The sequence below is a fragment of the Gouania willdenowi genome, chromosome 7 (assembly GCF_900634775.1).
Source record: "Gouania willdenowi chromosome 7, fGouWil2.1, whole genome shotgun sequence".
Taxonomy (NCBI): domain Eukaryota; kingdom Metazoa; phylum Chordata; class Actinopteri; order Blenniiformes; family Gobiesocidae; genus Gouania; species Gouania willdenowi.
This window is the reverse complement of record NC_041050.1, coordinates 25,167,001-25,187,914: the sequence shown is the minus strand read 5'-3', so window position 1 is coordinate 25,187,914 and position 20,914 is coordinate 25,167,001. Positions and strand designations below refer to the sequence as shown.

The 20,914-nt window shown below is 38.1% G+C and overlaps 1 protein-coding gene across 3 annotated transcripts; it reads left to right on the top strand.

Annotated features, from left to right (window-relative positions):
* Positions 1–1,158: 1,158 nt before the first annotated feature.
* LOC114467135 (protein FAM110A) lies at positions 1,159–17,102 on the top strand. Of its 3 annotated transcripts, none has more exons than XM_028453211.1 (3): positions 1,159–1,289; positions 13,096–13,454; positions 14,742–17,102. In XM_028453211.1, the coding sequence occupies exon 3, from the start codon at positions 14,743–14,745 to the stop codon at positions 16,075–16,077; it is 1,335 nt and encodes a 444-aa protein (XP_028309012.1). In that variant the 5' UTR covers positions 1,159–1,289; positions 13,096–13,454; position 14,742; the 3' UTR covers positions 16,078–17,102. The 3 variants fall into 3 exon arrangements, with proteins under 3 accessions (XP_028309012.1, XP_028309010.1, XP_028309011.1); XM_028453209.1 differs by lacking the exon at positions 1,159–1,289 and adding an exon at positions 8,965–9,087; XM_028453210.1 differs by lacking the exon at positions 1,159–1,289 and adding an exon at positions 9,549–9,593.
* The last annotated feature ends 3,812 nt before the right edge of the window (positions 17,103–20,914 follow it).

Here is a 20,914-nt window from a genome sequence, read left to right as displayed (position 1 = left end):
AGGTATCTAAAGCCATGTAGGTGCTCACGTTAACATCAGCTACTTATAGTTATATCAAAGTGTGAAACAAAACACAGAGTTCACGATACACAGTTTTATAGTACCATGACTTTGATGCAATGCAAACGTTTTAAAAAGGAAAAAAGACGAATTATTATTGTTTTTAAATGTATTTGATTCTGAACTCTGTATGAGGTTTTCAAGTTTTATACTGAATTTAAAGAAAGAAAGTAAACAACAAAATATAAAGGACTACTGCTAGAATGACGGAAAGTAGAACCCCACAGCTAATATAGGCTCGTCATCATCAGGACATCACATCCTTAAAAAAATAATAAAAATCATAATCCACACATTGCACATACTGAAGATGGGGATTTTTTTTTTTATCACAGCAGGGCCACAAAACTGTAATTGTCTGATCTCAGAGTCACATTATCAACATTCATGTCAATATTTAGAATAATGACCAATCTGAGCATTAATACAGGAAAATACAAAGGGTTTGCATCTATTTATGTTGTGTTTTTTTGTGTGCAGTTTTTGTTGACTCATTTTCTGTTTTTCGACTCAGTTTTGTGTATTTGCAATGTTATTTTGAGTAATATTCTCGCGTTTTGTGTATTTTTCCAGCTCTTTGTGTATTTTTTGGCTTTTTTGTGTATTTTTTTGGCTTTTTTTGTGTATTTTTTTGGCTTTTTTGTGAATTTTTATGTATTTATGAGAATATTTTGTGTATTGGATTGTGTATTGCACAAACAATAAGGATGAAAATATGTATGTGTCGACAATTGAGAGACTTATGAACACTTTCATCGTGTAAACACATAATTTCTCTGTAAACCGTTGAGTGCTGGAGGAGTGAGCGACTCTGCCCTAAGATGGCCGCCGCCAAGGCACGTAGGCTGTAATCGGCAGCAGCAGCCAACGGAGCCAACTCGCTCATCTTTAAAAACTCCAGAACTGCCCGGGCTGACCAATGAGGAGGGGGCTCCCCGACCGTACCAAAGTGAGGTTCAGGGGAGGGCGAGCATTCAGTCTCCAACATGTAATTTTGGCATTTTAAAAACTACCTAACCTACAGCAGAATATTCACCCGAGTTTAAAGGTAATAGATAAGTGCTATTAAGTTCGTGGTGTGTTTGTTTATGATAATTTAGTGTTATTGTGCGGTTTAAATGGTATGGCCCGCGCGAACATTGAAAGTAGTTAGAGTGTTTGAGATTGGAACGCCTTTACTAATGCTAGCTAGCTAGCTTCATACATACTTCACTCCGCGTGTTTTAAAGGTACGTTCACTTTCTCTTGTTATGATGTGATGCATGGCTCTAAACAACATTTGTTACTTAGGAACAACTGGACTCCATTCAACTCTGACTGAAATATCAGTAATGTTGACTAATGTCCAACAAATCAATAAACTAATTAAACTGCAATGCTGCTTTTTTAAAGGGAATTACTGTATCATAATTAGGTTTTAGACGATATTAGAGATGAAGAAACAGCTGTAATCTATTGTGTGTTGGTCAGCTAATCAAAAAGGTTTGCTAAATATATGGTAGACATTTAAAAGCAGGAAGCAAAGAAGGAAATTTACCTTGGAACACTGGCAGTCATTTCTTTGTTGTTGTCACATAATAATGAAAATAATGATATTTACTATTATTATTATTATTTCTTTTATTGGGTTCCAGGCAGCAAAAGCTCCCCAGATCCTTGATACATTGTTATCCTGCACGTGCTTCTTTCTTTATCATTCTTCTTCTGAAATCCTATTTCCAATGCACCAGAAATCACCAAATAGTGCATAAATAGTGCATAAAGGTTGAGTCCCATTCCTGATTGACTCAGCTCAAAAACAGGCCTATCATCCTAAAGGTGGCATAAGCCTCTAATGTTCAACATTTTGAAAATGTACAACAAATCAACCATATGTGCTGCAAATTTGCAACTTTAACCAAAATCTAGCCCCGTTACTATAAAAACTTTTGTACACTTAAACCCATTGCAAATTAAGAAATCCATCACTCTGTAGTTTTTTCTTCAAATACTGTAAAACGGTCCGTCCGTATGGATAGCCACGTCTGAAATACAGAATTCACTTTCTGAAACCGAAATGCTAGCATTGTTTTTTTTTTTTTTTTTTTTAATTATGTGTATGATGTATGATTACTTTTTAAACAAAATCAAGCTAAAATTGCAATATGACACTGAAAATACCCTCACAGGGTTATTTTGGGAAAATATCATGCATTTACACGCAATTTGTTTTTGTCAACAAGTACTCAGAAAGACAGAAATTATTGCGCATAATCTGACATATGTAGTGATATGATGGACTTAAGCTTCTAAAATAGAATTATCGCTATGACACGGACAAACCCCTCACCGACATGTCTTGGGAAAATATCACACATTCCCACCATTTGTTTTGGGTGGTCTAATCTGAAGCTTTAGCAAGTGGAGCAAATGGCTGGACGTCAAATCTCATATGATCTCTCTGACTCTGTGTTTTCCTGCTATGCATGAACTAAAGGTGTCCCTATTCAATATAAGCTAAAAAAAGAGTATTATTTTTTGTTATTATTATTTTTATTTATTTATTTTTATTTTTCAGGATTTTCTAAAATATATATTTTATTTACTTCATTGATTTGTAAAATATTCTTCTATTTAGGGTTTAAATGTATGTAATCCATTGGTTGATAATAAATGAGTCACTTATTCTCATCATTACTGTTGCTGACTATTGTTCTCTAACATTCAACACTAAAAAAAAGGTAGTAAAAGTTTGAAGGATCTGTGCTGATATTGGCATTGCCTCAAGACTGCAGTATCGTTAGCTATAAGGTAAAAAGGCATCAGGACTAGAGGTAGGACTCAATTAAAAAAGAAAATGTCACTAATTAGAGACTTTGTAATGAATTAATATTGATTTATCTCAGTTAATATGACTGAGTCAATGAAAACAATAAATGGTCTTAAACAACAAATTGTGTTCAATATTTTCATCACTGAGTGCTAGCATAATGTGCAATATGAATAAAGAATATTATGATTGCATTGTTCACAATGAATGTCTGCCCACGAAGCATGGCAACGACTTTTCCTCGGGTTGTGGGTGTTTTGTCTGGGTGTCAGTATTATTGGCATACTGGGAACTCGTGAAATAAAAAAACAGAGTTGTTGTTTTTTTTTTTTAGTGCGTTATTTTTCTGTAACTAATTAATCAATCGAAAATTAATGCAATAAAGTCCCAACACTAATCAGGACACCTTTAGTATAAATATGAATTAAAGACAGCTGTTCACTCCATTAACTCTATATACTGTATTAAGCATGTTTTGAATGCTATAAACATTGGATTAGGGAAAGCTGATGAAAGGAAAAATTTAAGCTGACAGAGATGAGTAACCTGAAACTGAATTGGGGAAATATGTTAAATGAATATTGGAGGCTCTGATAATGTAGTATAAACCTTGAAGTGTTCCGTCCTTTCAGAATAAAGGAAACATCAATGCTTTAAAGGTATTAGTTGGTGATGTGTGGAAAGATTTGACTGCGGCAACTGCGAGCGTCCCAGGAGATTTGTGTTTAGCGTTATTGAAGCAGGAGATGTGATGTACTTTCAAGATGTTGGCTGTTGATACTTCATTCTTAGTGCAGTCTGTGTTTTTAATCATGAGCTCACTGTGCAGCTAACAATAGATTAATGCCTTGCCACTTCCACGTTTGAACTGGCAGCTCAAATACAGAGAGAGAGAGTCTCATTTCAATTCAAGTTGATTCAGTCTGATGTTTTGTTATAATTCCAACATCGGCAGCATCTGCATGGTATGCTGTGCCTCTCTTTGTATTATATTTAGACTAGACGTTACTTTACCAGCTACTTATTTTAGGGATGTGGAGCACATTGTGTACAATAGAGATTTAATGACATTTACATTAAATCACTCAGGCTGGAAAGTTCAAGTGTTATTTTGCACAGTGTGTGAAAGACAGTTTGTGTTATTTTGCACAGTGTGTATTCTTTATCTTATATTGAATTTATAAAATGCTTGTGTGTGCACGTGCATGTGCAAATGCATGGAAACATTTTTGTGCAACATCTACGTCCAGTTATTGAAATTTGTTTTAAACCTGATGATTGTGAGCTGTACAAGGGAATCCATTCCATCAGGTTGTTGGTAGATTTCCTAAAACAACTGCCACCCATGAGTATTTATCCTGTAACATCCAGACGCTTTATGAACTGCTTATACAGCAGAAAACTGCAATTAGCTGCAAAATATCCTGTTTTTCTTCGGATACTACAAACCCTTTATCATGAAGAAACACCGTTGTCTCAAGTTGTGGCTTGAGCTAAATGGTGCCTGTCCAACTGTACAGCCTGTAATAATATCACAGTTGGACTACACAGCAGAATGGTATTTCCCTTTGCCTTGTAGGTTTTCAAAGGCCCAGATTCAGGACGGTGTGTATTGAGTCGTGTTATTAGAGACTTGGAGGTTTCCATGGATTCTCTCAGAAATAGGAGTTATTCACCGTCTCACTGCTCCACACTCATTCAGCAGAGGCCACAGTGTTGCTCTGATCATGTGATGGTCCGATCTGTTCAGAACAGCTGAATTAGGTTTACAATTGGTGTAAGATCTGAGGGGACGTCGTCCTCAAGTGCTGTCAGTTAAATGAGATGAAGCGAGTGATTGAGTCCCTGACATGATTTACCTTCACTCTGTTCTTACTTTCTGTTTTTCATCCCTGAGATTCATATCCACGCTGTACGATCTGAGTTATAGTGAAGCAAAAACAAGCAGTTCTGTAACAGACAGAGTTCTCCCGTCACTGGGAACCCGACTGATACAGGAATTATGGGGCCAATAGCGAAATTTGGGATTTTTAAAAAGGTGATTGACAGCAAATATACACACAATGACTCTATAAAGATAGTGGGGGAGTACAAATACTCACAGAATAAGAGAAAATTATACAAAAATACACCAAATGAATACAAACAACAAAAACCTTTGTTCATTCCTTTATTTATGATCAGATTGGTCATTATTCTAAATGCTGACATTAATATTGATAATCACACAGTCACATTTTTTGGCCCCCACTGTGATAACTAGGGGTGAGTATTGGCAAGGACGTATCGCGATACTTGGATCACAATACGATATTATCGTGATATTCTACACAGTTATTATCGCAATTAAACGTAGAGATGAAAAATCAAGTTGCTGTATATGTTCATCAGAAGATATTGATCATTCAGAGGACAAATTAAGTCAAAACTATTTGCTTCAAAACATCCTATTTATTTTTTATTATTAGTGTTTTTGCACATTTTCACAAAAAAAAAAAAAGGAAATGCAGTGTCACTGTGTAGAAGTCTCAAAGTAACCATGACAACATAATGACAGCATTGAAACAACTGTAAGTGAGAACATTAAGGATAAATCACCCTGAGTTACTGATAATGCACAAAAATAAGAAATATATATATGGGTGAAATTTCCATTAGGGGTAACATTTGGGATAAATATGTCCGGGCCTGATACTTTTTTAGCATTTTGTTTTACCCTCTGAAATATCAATTGTGTATTGCTTAATATGCTTTACACGATCAGGATTTTTGGGCCGATCACCAATCAGTGAGTTTAAAAAAAAAAAATCATCATATGAATTCAGGTTGTTTTATTTAGGTACCGAGTCTCGACCAAATTCCTTTGCTACTACCTGATACAGTGTAGATTCACGGAAAATCAAACGGTACCATGTTTCAGGACCTAAACGCAGCCTTGTGACTGTGAGTGAGTGAGTGAGTGGAATAATTGAAGAATTTCCATGCAGGACCTGAACAAAACATTTGTTGTCAGAGTGTGGGTGTGTGGCCCTTTAACTGGCCGCTCGACCAGTGTGCGGAGTGAGGGAGCGTGTGTGACCAGAGCAGATCGATTATAAGCTGTATGCAGTTTTTGAGTGATTGGCAAAATAAACGTTTCAGCCTTTGAATTAAACCGGAGTCCCGTGTCATACTCAATGACTGCTGTGAAGCAGGGGAGGGAGTTAACCCCAAAGCTGAGGATAGCTTTCCCACATATTCATAAATGAAGTTGCTTAAATAGGCAAAATCTAACTGAAAACAATGAACTAGTGACTTCTCCCAGTGTTGTCATTTTGTAATCATTACTGTTGATTTAAAAGTGGCAGCTCAGAAAGCAGAGCCAAAGAATCTCTATGCAGCTAAAAAGCTAATCCATCAGTTACATATTAGATATTGACCCATGTCAATTAATCAGTGATAGCTAAAATGCGCCCAGTTAATGAGTCGAGGTTCAGCACTCACACAAACTATCAGCTGTTCTCCATCTATTCGTCCTGAGACTGGGACTACACCGTGGGAAAGCAGCTTTTTTTTTTAACTACAAACTCAAACCAGTGTTAGTTTTAACAAAGCCTGCAGCATCAAGTGCCAAAACAAAAACCCTTGCAACAGTAGACGCTTGTTACTTCCATTGTTTTCTTTAGTCCTTACTGAGTATATAACAGATTGGCAGCAGGCTTTAGTAACTTCCAGACTAATCTTGTTCTGCTTCTGAGTAGGGCTGGGCGATATGGACCAAAACTCATATTTCAATATTTTTTCTCAAAATGGTAATATACAATATAAATCTTGATCATTTTAATTCAAATTGTCTGAGCAGAAAGACAATTCTGTTTAATTTGCTGATGCAAAATGTCACACATGCTTATTTATTAACAAACAGCTGCACAATATGTGGTACTTTTGGCTTTTTCTCCTTTAAGGGACAGCACGTGTGAGTGAGTTCTGTAGTGTGGCTTGTTTAGGGGAAGGTCTGGGTTAAGAAGCACTCAGAAATCCATCTAACTGTGCTTTTCATGTTTTTCTGAGAAGTAGCAAAAGCAGCCACTCCTAAAACCAGTATTTTTATACAAAATGAGCTATAATATATATATATATATACTGTATATATATATTGATATAGGCGATATTGATATTTTCTATATCTCCAAAATAGAAAACTCGATATATCTTGAATCTCTATATACTGTATCTCCCAGCACTACTTCTGAGACACACAGTCTCTGGGCTGACTTGTGTTTCGTTGTTGAGTTCGTCCCCTTTTTGTGAGTTTTTTCAGTGAAAGAATGAGGTAAGCGTGACTTCTAGTTACACGTGTGTCTGTGTCTGTCTGTCTGTCGGAAGTTAGCAACTCACGCTCAGCGCTCACATGCAGATTCCTGGCATGCACAAAGCTCTTGGTGGGAGTTGACGTGTTTCTGTTTGTGTAACGTCTCTGTTTTCCGTGCCCTCTTTTCCTGAGCTCCATGAAGAGGAATCTGTGTGTGTGCGTATGTGTGTGTGTGGGCGATTCATGCACTGCTGACACACTCTCACCCATTCCTCGTAACTGGGTCACCGGCTGGGGGCCGGAGCACCAAGTGTAAATAAATGGTGACTACACAAAGCCAAATATCTGCTTTGAGGAATTAGACTTCAGTGTTTTCTCTGAGTATTGCTGTGCACACACACACACACACACACACACACACACACACACACAAACTGTCAGTTTACATGATTAGTTTGCTTGCTTGTGTATGTTTTCAGGGTCTGTTTTTATCCATACACGTGCTTTACCCCCTCCCCGATGGAAAATTGCAGTCTCTGACTGTTTGCCTTCATGTCATCAGTCCCTCCTTTTTATTTACTAAGAAGGCCGAGCTGTGCGACTGCACGTGAGAGAGATCCACTGACTGCCCTTTGCTCAGCGCCTCTTGCTGTTTCTCCAAACTCATTATTGAGAAACAAGCCTTGGGTTCACCATTATTTGCCCTGCCCCCCACCCGTCCTCGTTGTACCCACTGACCTACAAAGCGGGAGATCTTTTACAATGTCTGTTGTGTTGCACATCCCTGCAGCAGTGTAGGGATCACTTTACTGACTAAGAGGTCAAGTGAGATGTGTTGGTCTTTTCGTAGGCTCAACAACAGATTAAAAATACCCTTAAACAGTGGTTAAATAAAAAAAATGTGAGGGTCACCCTCAGGGGTTTAACTCCAATGTCCAGACGCTTCTCCTTCATACATGATCTGATGACTGTCAGTAGCAAAGAACCTAAGAACTCAATATCATTACATTCATGTGTACTGCACATACAGATACCTGGGAATTAATATCGGTGTCAATTTTTCAATGTTTACTGTTACGAATGGTTGAAAGTAATATTTGTTCTAGTAAATCAATCATGTATTAGTTAATTTGTAAATCTGTTAGTTAATAACTAAAATATTTTAATTAAATGTGATGTTATTTGCTACATTTTTGGAAATGTGCTAAATTTTACAAACATACTGTGAAAATGTACTGAATTAGATATTCTAAAAAATGTAACTTTGATTTTAACATGAAGAAGAAATGGCAAACATTCACACAAAAACTAATCAAACCATGTCACTAGAAAAATTATTAATGCAAATTGAAATTGTAAGAATTGCTGTGCATCAGCTGGAATGAGATGATTCTTTATTTCCTTATTGGCCACTATCAGAAATAGGGCTGATTAACCATCCCTACTCAGTTATTTGAAAGTGTGCATGTTTCACACACACAAATGAAGAAAATTACCGTTTACATGCCCAAAAACAAGGATTTTCAAATGGCCTGGAATGTAAATATGTTTTTGGGAATAAATTAAAATCTGTCCTTTTCTAGAAGTGTTTCTATTTCAAAGCACTGGGCGTTCTGTTATTCTGCTCAATGTTATTATCATATTCCTGCTGACTGTTGAGGTGGAATAAGAAAGTGTCAGGAAGATCACATCTTTGAGGAAAAGTTCCCACTTCCTGATGCTCCAGCTCCCATCCTGCTTCACCACAGAGTGGGCGGAGCCTTTCTTACCCCAGCTGCAGTAAAACATTTGAGCACGAGCAGCCGTCACAGATGTTGGCTTGAGTTCTACACAGTGTGAGACAGCTGAGCAGATGCAGAGCTGCCACCTGCTTTTCTGTAGGAAACCAAACACCACAAACTGACTGAAAGCAGGATTGTTCTGTCATGTAAGTAACTCTCTTTGTCCTCCAGCTCACAGTGAGCGCTGTTGGGAAGCAGTTTTCTCTGAGTTAAGGTTGTGTATGTGTGGACAGGAGAATGCTGCTTGTCTCCAGCACATTATACCTGCCAACTTGTTTCTTGGTCAGTCTGTAAACAATCAAATTCTCAGGCCTCTGATGCATCATTGCAGGGCAACCAAGTTCTTTGTTTTGATTAATTAATTTATTTTTCTAAAGTAAGAGCCACTTCTAAATGTTCGTCCTCAGGACTTGAACATTTGGCAGCGTCATTCTCAAACTATTTTCATGTTCTCCTCTGTAGTAGAAATGGCTGAGGACTCATTTCCACTAGGGATATAATTGTCTTGGTGGTGATACTTCAACTAAATATAGTTGAAATGTAAGACAAATTATAGGGGATGTCCAACCTGACTGTTGGCCAGGGTAATAAGTCGCTCACAGCACATCTGTGTTTCAGACTAACAGAACAGGAGTGCAAGTGTCGAGTTTGAGTGAGTTTTTACCTTTTCTATTCTATGTTACAATCTGACAGTAAATGTGTCCAGTCACGACAACTTGACCAAAAATCATCATATGTTTTAAAGATTTGATTCTGTCATAAATGTCTAATAAATGAAATACACACTCCTCTTTGTCCCTCTAATCCACCTTTTCGTTTCGTGTAATGTGTGGGTGGGGCTTACAGTATTTAGTTTTTCCCACTGTCCGGATCAATGTCTACTGGGACCAAGGCCACAGCGATACGACGAGACGACTAACGTGACACACACACACACTTTAGTGTTCAGGGGCCTCGTTTATAAAAGTTTCTGTAGAATCCATACTAAAAGTTTCTTTATTTTTTTCTACATATTTTGTCAATTAGTCTCTTGCTGAAAAATATGCACTAATGTAATAGATTGTAAGTTTTTTAACTTTCTTCCATTACTTCTGGGACTTTTTTTCCTTTGGTCCAACAGTAAACACTACAGTGGAAGTTACCTAAATGACCATACTTTCAGAAGAATGAAAACCTGTGGTTTGTAGCTGGCAGCGACAGCAGTAAAGACACTGCTGGTTATTCTTTGACAAACCCTGATCTCGAGTGATGTAATAAGAAATGTCTGAAGTATAAAAGATTTTGTTATGTACCGGTGGCAGTTTGAAGAGGGATAACTCTGTTTATTCTCTAGTGTTGGTGCTGGGTGTGTGACGTTACCAAAGGAGGTGTGTTTGTTTACAGTGTGTGTTGTAACAGAGTGGTCAAGTTGGTAGTGAGAGTACACTAACCATGTACAAAAGATCCAAATGCAGGGAAGTGTTGAAGCATGAAACCTTTTCTGAACTTAAGTGATGTTTTTCCCTTTATATAATCCCAAACAGCAACATTTTGTTCATGTCTATATTTTCTTTTTCTGAACAAAGGGAAGGTTTGAATGTCCTCTGGAGCTTCATTTCTGTAGTTCAAACATGTTGATTTCAGCAGATCTATTTTAAGCCTTGGTTTGATCCGTTGGGATGAAAGTGAATGTGTCTCTTACACTATGTTCGTGTGCAGGTATAAGAAAAAGAAGAACATTCACACATCTTATTAGGATGAAGGTAGCAAGAAAAAGGCTCAACAAAGAGGTGTGGTCTCTTGTCTGGCCTTGTTTGTCAAAACAAATAAATATGTAATAAGCACATCCTTGCTTTCTGGTAGAGTATTGTTGTTGAATAAAATAAGCAGCAAAATAAAATTAGTTAGTTTAAAAAAAAAAAAATGTATATATATTTATATTTACTTACTCTGGATTTACTTACCCAGAGTAAGTCCAGAGTAAAAGTAAAAAAAAAAAATTGCAGTTGGATAAATAACCATGCTTTTTATTGTCCTTTTTCACCTTTCCGTAATATCGTATCGTTTTCTTGAGCCCATTATTGTCTATCGTATCGTTCCACCCTTATTAAAGTTTGGAGTTCAGCTGTCTTTAGAGTTACACAAGCTATTTTTTTTTCACTCAGAAAAAGCTTCATGAATAATTTGAAAGAATGTTTAATGGTTAAAGATAAACAGCCGGTTGACCTAATCTTTTAAAAACAGGTTCTTATGAGGAAAGGGCACAAAATGAGATTTGTGGAGGCAGATAGAGCAAAAGGAATAATGATGATCCAAAGTAGGGCTGGGCGATATGGCCTTTTATAAATACCGCGATATTTTTAGGCCATGTCACGATACACGATATATATCTCGATATTTTGCATTACCCTTGAATTAACACTTTGATGCACAAAATCACACCAGTATGATGATTCTATATGTCTACATTAAAACATTCTTGATCATACTGCATTAATATATGCCAATTTTAAACTTTCATGCAAAAAAGGGGATATCACAACTAAGTCAAAGTTGACATAACTGTATTTATTAAACAGTGAGTGGCTCAAACATAAAATTGTCAACAGAAAGTGCACGTTCTGTGCAAAATTGTCACAGAGACATTTCAAAACAAGACATTAGTGCAGGATGCAACTCACATGGCATTTCAAAACACAAAATTAAAGTGCACTTTTTGTACATAATGCCACTACAATATTTTAAAACAAATAGTGCCCTTTTGTGCATGTTGTCATTAAGATGACATTTCAAAACAACACTAAATTTAAGTGCACCTTTTGTGCATAATGCCACTAAGATATTTAAAAAAATCAAAAAAAAAAAAAAAAAAGTCCGCGAGTTTAACGGTATGGTCATTTTCAACACCGCACAGACTACAAGCTGCGATATATCGAGTATATTCGATATATCGCCCAGCTCAATCCAAAGATTTCCTGAACACCTCTTTTACTACTTCATCAGTGTCAGCATGACAGTAAGGGATTTAGTCAAACCTTGATATTTCCATCCACCTCTAAATTCTCCTCTTGGTGGAATAAAAACACTATTTAAAACAGAAAAATATAACTTAAGTTCAGAAAATTTCACTATTTCTGGTGTTTTCATCTATTATTTTTATACATATAATTTTTTTGTTATACATGTTTTTTTGTTGTGTATTTTATTGCAATTTTGTATGTTTTTTTATAGAGTATTTTATGTGTTTTCTATATTACTGTATATATTTGTCTGTGTTTTGGGAGTAATTTATTTTTGTTTCTTTTTGTCATTTAGTTTTTATTCGGGGGTACACAAAATTAGACTTAGGGCTGCATGCTTCCCCTGGGCCGTCAGTTTCCCAAGAACCAATTCCCATATAATCCAGTTTTGGAGACGCAGAGATGCTTTGTGGTCTCTGGGTCTGAAATCTGAAGGTTCGAGAAAATGCAATGTTTTTCAAAAAATGGTTCTTCTTGTGTCAGATTTGGGGATCGGTCGAGGAGATCCCTGATTGGTGTTAAATCCAGCAACAATTGGACCTCTGTTGGTTTGAACTGGCTCCACTCCCACTGTTTATAGTTTCTGATAGACTTCAGCTCATCCATGGTTCAATGATTTTCAAATGAATCATAACTTTTCACAAAACTGCCTTTATTTTCATCTGATGAAGTTTTAATTGATTGACAGACATAAAAGTTTTTCTCTTTAACAACCCGCCCGTCTGTGTAAAACTGGCTTTTATTTGTTTCGTGATCTTTGCCCCCCTCCTTCCTTTCCCCTTTTCAAAGGATTTTGGTTTGAATAAAGCCCTGCCTCAGTGTTTTGTTGTGCCCTGATGGGGGAGGGGTCCAATTGGTCAGATTCCCCTTTTTGTTCAGCCAATGTAAGACTTAGTCCCGCCCCAAATGCACAGCTGATTCATTCAGTCTGGCCTATGATTGGCCAGCCGGGAGGAGCCAGACGTGGGTTTACAGCCTGTCACGTCTGCTCTGCTTGAGTTTTTAGAGAAGGTCCTCTGTCGTCTGTCAGCTGGAGAAGTGTGTGTGTGTTTGTGAGAGAGCGTATGGGATGCTTTGTGTCCGTCTGATGGAGATCAGGCCAGCAGAAGAACACTCTCACTTGGACTTTCATCAGTTTTTCTGCCTTTTTTTCAGGATCTCATGGACCTCCGACTGATCTCCTTCCTGCCTGTTTTTGTCACTTGGTCACATCTGGGCCAACCAGGACTGTAAAGAGGATCATAAAGGCTTGTTGTGTCGGCAGTGTCACTGCCTGTGTCTGAATGAGCAGCTTCCATTAGCTGAGGCTGGCTGGTGACCCCAATCTGCACCCTGACCAACAGGGGGGTGGGGGGGTCACCACTCAACCAGTAGAAGTCCTCTGGCCTTGGCCTGATGTGGAATCTGACCTCAACAGATCCTGTCCCACACGAAGTGTGCCACTGGGACCTGGACTGTGAATAAGGAGGAATAAAAGACCGGAGAGAGATCAGAGAAGAAGGGAGCAGAAGTATGTAAGTATGAAGAAGAAGAGGGTGGGGGCGGGGGGTTGTTGGGGGATGACGGAGTGTGTGGGAGCTCTGAAAAGATGATTGTTAACGACTGCAGCTTCCATGTTTCTTTTCTGCTGGTTTTTCCTGCCGCTTCTCTTCTCCATATCATTAAGGGGGCGTGTCCTCTTTCTGTACTGTACACCTCCTCCACTATTTGGGGTCAGTGACTTGTGTAACATTATGACTAAATATTTTCTGTGTTGCTACAGCAATATTGACAAAGAGGATATGAATGAAACTCTGTGGGGCAATTAAAGAACCAAACCGACATAACTGAGTCTATTTTCATTAAGATTGGGTAATTACAAATCGAGAAATTAATTTTTGAAATTTCGCCAATGATGAGAGGGATTCTTTAAATTTTTTTAAACTGATACAGATTGAGAATCAGTATATTGATCGGGATCTTCTTCAAAAATGTATTGGAATCTTCAATGGCCTAAGGCACGTGTCAAACTCAAGGTCCGGGAGCCAATTCCAGCCCTTTAGAGCATCTGATTTGGCCCTCAGGAGAAAGTATATAAAAAAAAAATATGACTTGAAGAATCAATGTGTAAATTACAACTAATTTAATTGATATTGCAGTCCCATCAAATACACAGATTTAATGAAAGGTAACAATAAGTTTTCCTAAATTCTTCAATTTTCCAACTTAGATTAAAAAATCAATCACAAAATCAAGTATATTTAGATGAAGTTCCTCCTGCAGGGACTGAAATCCGTCACTTATTGTTTGGATATCGTCGGTGCCTTACATACTTTACTTAGAAGAATAAAGTAGGGCATATTATTGTTGAAATTTCTTGTTTTCCCACCTATAAACTGCGGCCCACTCGAGATCAAACTGTTCCGTATTTGGCTCCTGACCTAAAAGGAGTTTGACAACCCTGGCCTTATGTCTATCTTTGGTTAAAATATTGGCAAAATCCGGTAATTACTTTGGGCGTAATCCTGCAAACAGACAAATAAATTAATAAACACTGGTAAAAATATGACCTCTGTGTAAGTAATGATTATCCCAAATGTTGTCGCTGCAAAAAAAAACTTTACTGACAAGAACATGGCAAAAATATAGTCAAAATTTAGGAAAGATGTGTATGCAATAATTGTAAAATAAAAAATTCAAATTGTTTGGACTTGGAAGCCCCTGATGAAAAATCCTGGCCAGCGTTTGTTCCTCCTTTGATTCCTCTGACAACTTTGTGACTTATGGGAAACCTCTGTTTTTTTTTCTGTCCGCTCTCTCAGCATGCCTGTTGAGACCCTGCGGCCGTCAGATGGTCGTCAGGCCGGAGTGCCATTCACCTCGGCCATGCCCTTCAGGATTCTGAACAAGGGGCCGGACTACTTCCGCCGTCAGGCAGAACCGGGGACCCGGAAATTAAGTGCAGTTGAACGCTTGGAGGCTGACAAGTCAAAGTATGTGAAGAGTCAGCAAGTGGCTCTGACCCGTCAGGCCCCCATCAAACCTCCGATCATTCGAAAGCCCCTCCTTCCTCCAGGATTATTGCACCAGTATCAGATCAGCACTCCTCCTCGGAAAACTTCTCAGTGCCCTCCTGAGAAGGAGAGTCGAGGGAGAAGACCTGTGTTCGACTTGGATATTCTGAACAACTTGATTAATGATGTATGTGACGGACCGCTGCCCCACTCCGAGTTCTCTTCCTCCACGTCTCCTTCCTCTTCATCTCCGTCTTCAGGAGCAAAGAGCATCAGCAGCAGCCTCGGCGCCGAGTCGGAGAAGATAAACCGGCTCCTTAATAACCTCAAACCTCAGAATCTGACCACCACAAACTCCTGCTCCCCCTCCTCCTGCTTGTCCTCTCCTTTCAGTTCCAACTTACGGACCCCGTCCACAGCAGAACCTTTCCATCGTATGGCTCCCGTCCCGGTTCGGGCCCCCTGCTTTGGGGCGCCGGCACCCTACAGCAATCCCAACACGGTTACGGTACGGAGGGTGGATGTTCGGCCTCAAGCTGATTTAAGGAACCCACAGAAAGTCAACGTGCAGCGCCAGCAGAGGCCCAGACAGACTGCCCAGGGTCAGGCCCCACCCCCTCCTCTGGCCCCAAAACCCAAAAACCTGCCCCCCCCTCCAGCTTACCTGCAAACCAGTTCTATGATGGCCCAAGCCATTCCCCCAGCCTCCCCCGCCTTCACGCGCTTATCCAACGCTAGCTCCAAGGGCTCTGCTCGCAAACACCCATCACTGCACCGTTCTAAATCTGACCTGAGTGACCGATACTCCCGTGCCACCGCCGACTTGGAGCGTTTCTTCAACTACTGCGGGCTGGACCCTGAGGAGGTGGACGGACTGGGCGGAGTGGAACGCTTTACCAGGGCGAACTCGGACATAGTTTCCCTCTCCAAGATGCGCAGCGTCAGCACGGTCAGCTCCGGCTGTGGAGACGAGGCCGGACAGATGAGAGAGGACAGCGCCGAAGACGACAGGGACGGGCCCTCGAGGGTCACCGAGCGAATCCCTTATGGCATCTCTGTCATCGAGAGAAACGCCCGCGTCATCAAGTGGCTTTATGGCATCCGACAGGCGAGGGATGCCGGCGGTGCCATCTCCAACGTCTGACCAGCTGTGAGAGGACGGCGTGAGTCCGGCCTCACCGCCTCACACCTCCTGCAGTGGTTTCCTGTAAAGACGTCTCTGTGTTTTTGATATTACACATCACTTTTTTCTATAACTTGTGACTTTATTTTCTACACAAATGATACATCTTCCTTTTCTCTCATGTGATTATCTATTGCAATATCAGTGTACGAAAGCAATAATAAGTGTAAATGATGGAGAGGATGAAGACTTTTAATCAGTGAGGTACAGTTTTTTTGCGTGTGTGTTGATGTAGTCACTTTGTTTACTTATCAGAGTCAGGAGAACCATCAATGATACTGTGAAAGCCTCTTCCTCATCATGTGTGCATTTAAATAGGAACTGGAACACTGACGTTCTACAGATTTGTTTGCACGAAGCTTTGTTTTTGTCCCACTCCCACATCTCCAATGGACACGCACACACAGACACACACACAAACCAGCGAATGGTTGAGCAACTGTTGTGTAATGATATTATCTTTGCTGAGATAAAAACAAAAACCAAAGGACAGAAATCTTAATCGTTAAACTCAAAGATGAGGAGTTTTTATGTAGTTTCACTTTCAGGAAGTTGGCCTGCACACACAAACCACTAATAATAAATCACTTGATGCATTTTCTGAAATGTTTTTACACCAATGTGTACAGATTTACCCCCCACTTGCCCCCTCCCTTGTCTCTGACATCTAAGTCATACAATCCAGATGTAGGATTATATGGAGGCCTGCCATTGGACGTGCACTAAGTGTGTGCACTGTAGGTTGTTCTAATCTAAACAAAGGATGGATGTTGTGTATTTATTTGGCCTGTTTGTCACATTGAGGGGAGGGAATCGTATGTAGCCCCTCCCTCTTCCTCTGCACTTCGCTCCCCCGTATGCTGGTTTTTAACTTTCAGGATGAGCACAGAGGTTATTTTTTTACAGGCTGTTGAATTCTGCCCAAAGAGTCCCCTGATGAACCATTTCAAATGCTTTACCATGGTGTAATAAAACCTGTTCAAATATCTCCCTCAGCAGTGTCCTACTGGTCTATGGTTGGAGTTGGTGTAGAGACTTTCATTTTCTGCTTCAAAAGTTTTACCCATTTTTGTTTTATTTCCATTCCATCCATCGTCTTTCCCTGTTTTGATGACTTTTCTGGCACTTAAATTTCTCGAAATCATGCTAAAGCTTCAAACCAGCATTAATAACCAGCTACTCTTATTGATTTATATTTGTATGCTTTAGGTGACTCTAAAGAAGCTAAGATGTCACAAAAATGCCTGTAAGCTACAGTTGCTCTGCACTCAGCCACTTGTTTTACAGGAAAAATATATACATTCAATGAACATGTAAGTGAAGGTTTAGTCCATCTCATATAGTTAATTTTATTTCATTTTTGCTGAAATTGAAATTCCATGCAACAGTGATTATGAAGTGTAAGTATTTGACATAATTATTAATTCATTTGCTACACTTGCTAGACATTCATTCATGTCTGGGGAAAATGGCGATTAAATGCATATTGACCCAAATGTGATGTTTCCGAATCATACTGGGGCCTAATTTTAAATACTGTAAATATTTTTTTTTTTTTTAAAAAAAAACAGTTCAGATTGCTTTTTCCATTATAGAATAGGTGTTTTTTTTTGTCTCAAATAGGTCCAAAGGAAGGTGGGAAAAGATTGATTCCAACAAGGACTTGTCACGTCTAGAGTTACATGTTCTCCCCAGGCTTCTATGCTTTTTTTAATTACAAACATGTCAGCATTAGATTGACAAATTTGAGCAGAAACATCTTGCTTTGTGTCTTTGGATTCATTGTATGTCTTTTTGTTGTTTTATATATTATTTCTCATTTTGTCTTTTTTTGTTGTTTTATGTGTTTGGATTAATTTTGAGTGTTTTTGGAGTAGATCTGATCATTTTAGTTTTCTTGAGTATTTTTAAGTCATTTTGTGTACTTTCCACACAAAATTAGTCTGAGGGACATGGGGCCGCCAGTTGCCCATGTCTGATTTAACCTATTAACTATCTAAATATAGATTAGATCTGATTGGCTCAATTTACACTAACTTGTTCTTACCTCAGTGTTTGTTGCTTATTGAACGAAAGGTATAATGATTGCTGAAAAATAAAGCATGGCTGAAATTATTAAATGAACACGCAAACAAGATACATCAGAACTAGATCTATGATCTTGTTACATCATAGAATAATTTCCTGACCTGACCTGCTTCACACTTGAATTACACTTTCCCTACTGCTTTTAAAGCTCTTTACCATGATTTAATTCTATACGTTATACAGCATAGTACATAAGTCAATATGTTCATATTTTGCTTTTTACAGTAAAAATATAAGTTTCATCAGAAAAGCACAATAAACTGAGCCCACAATTGGTAGTTAACTATCAATTCTTAAAGTGTTATTTAGAAAATTATGCTGTTTTAATATTTAACATACAGGCAGTAGAACACAAACATATGCTGAACTATGTAGGAGTAAAATAAATCATTCAAAAAAAAAAAAAAAAACTGAAATATTGAGTGCTGTATTCACACCACTGGGTCTGATCAGAGGTAGCACGCTCCCGATTCATATGTAAACCATTTTCATTAATTACATGCATAATGCCAGGTAGGAATGATTCTAATTTTTAAGTGACTTATTTTGTTAATATTTTCAAACATTTCAAAAACCAGAATTTACAATCGGATCATTTCTGTTCCGACACATTCCGCTTATCCAGGCCTGGGTTGAAGAGCAAAAATCCTCAGCAGAGAAGCCCAGACAGTCTCCCAGCCACTTTCACCAAGCCAGCCCAGTGGCTATGGCGGTGTGGTCAATGTCATACTAACGTACTACTCATACTAAGTTTGATGTCAAAAGTAGTACATATGTAGTGTGTTCACATTAAATAGTATGAAAAGAGTGAGTATGTGAGAAATACCCAGATTTATACTATATAGGGACATTTTTAAGTGTGCATGGTGGGCACACTAGTCATACTCAACCACCCCATGATGCATTGTGAGCGATCACATCCCCTTTTCAAAACAAACACTATTCCTGTCTTCCATGAGTTTTTACCATTTTTTTAAATAGGGCTCTTGTTTTGAAGTTTACAGGAAGTTTAGTCCGTAGCATAATAGTGGGAAATATGGAATGAAATGTGTTTCTGCAAATTTTATTTATCAAATGACCACATGTTTATATTCTACTTTGTCACTTTCTCGCATAAAATGCTTTCAGAACTTTCAAAGGTGGAGAATCAAACAGAATCAGAATTACTTTATTAATCCCAGGGGGAAATTGATTTTGTTACAGCCATTTAAGAAAAATTAAATCACAAATAAAAAAATAAAAATGTTTAACAAAGATGAAAGAGAGAATAAACGTTAAAGAAGTGTATGGTTAGGTAAAATACTGTTAAAAAATAGGGATCAGATACACACACATTACAGTAGTAAAAAAATGAAGTAGGATAGATAATAATAATTACACAAATATGATACAGATATTTACAGAAACTATATAAATATACAAATTTGATACAGATATTTACAACAATCAAGCTGTGAGGTTACAGTGATGTATTAACGGAGATATTTAGCCTTTTTTGGTTCTAAATACATCTTGGGAAACTTGGAAGTTCCTAATATATATATATATATATATATATATTTGCAACAACACATCATCAGTAGGGTAAAACTAACCTGTCTCACGACAGTCTATTCAATGAGTGTGTGTCCTTGGTATCCTACAGAGCCTAAATACCTCACCCGGGAGGCATCTTAATCATTTTATTTAGTTTTAATACGTATACAGCTTTATTTCTTTGACTTTTTTGTTCAATTCAAGACACTTTGAATGTAAAATAAATAAATACTTGATAGACTGTGTGCATCTGGAATAAAAAAAAAAAACTGTGTTATTTGCATTTCAAAACATGCAAACTTGTTTCCCAAGCACAGATGTCTGAATAAAAGACACATATTGACACAAACCATATTATATGCACCAAAAAACACAGACATACACATAGACTTAATGGCCACCTCCTGAGGTTCTCCATTAAAAATGAATGTTATGTTGTTCTGAGCTCTTGGCTGTATCCTCTGAATATTTAACAAATTGTCTGCCTTTTTTCCTGCTTCCATTGGCTCAGTCCTCCGGGCTCTGGGTATATAGGACAGGAAGCCACTCTCTGCTCCAATCATCTGATAACAGGAGGAAACCATGCATACATTTTGTGTATTTTTGGGTAATTTTGAAAAATTGAAGGTTGGGGATTGACTTAAAATCTGATTTTGGAAAACCTAGCCAAGCATAGAATTGCATTACATTTTTATTCTACAATAGTGTCCAAACGTGATCATATTTCAGAAGATATGACCCAGAAATTAAAAGACATTGTTTTTAACCCATCTAACCAAAATGATTGCATTTTCGTGCATGAGATGAATGTGTTCTGTTGTAAACGTTCAGTCACAGTTTCACAGACAAGTACTACTGCACTCTAGTGTTCAAACTGTGAACTACACACAATACAAAAATCATTGTGAACTAGAGATGTGTAACTGTTATCACTGCTGGTCCAGGAATTATTATTTTTTATTGTGTTTTGTGTATTTATCTTGGCAATGTTTGCATTTTGTCTGTATTTTACTATTTTTGTCGTTGTTTTGTGTGCTTTGTCATCAATTTGTGTATTTTGTTTTTTATTTTATATATTTTCCTGTAATTGTGTGTACTTTTGTTGATGTTTTGTGTATTTACTTTAAGAGCTGCACTAAATTAGACTGACGGCCGCCAATTTGAGTACATTGAT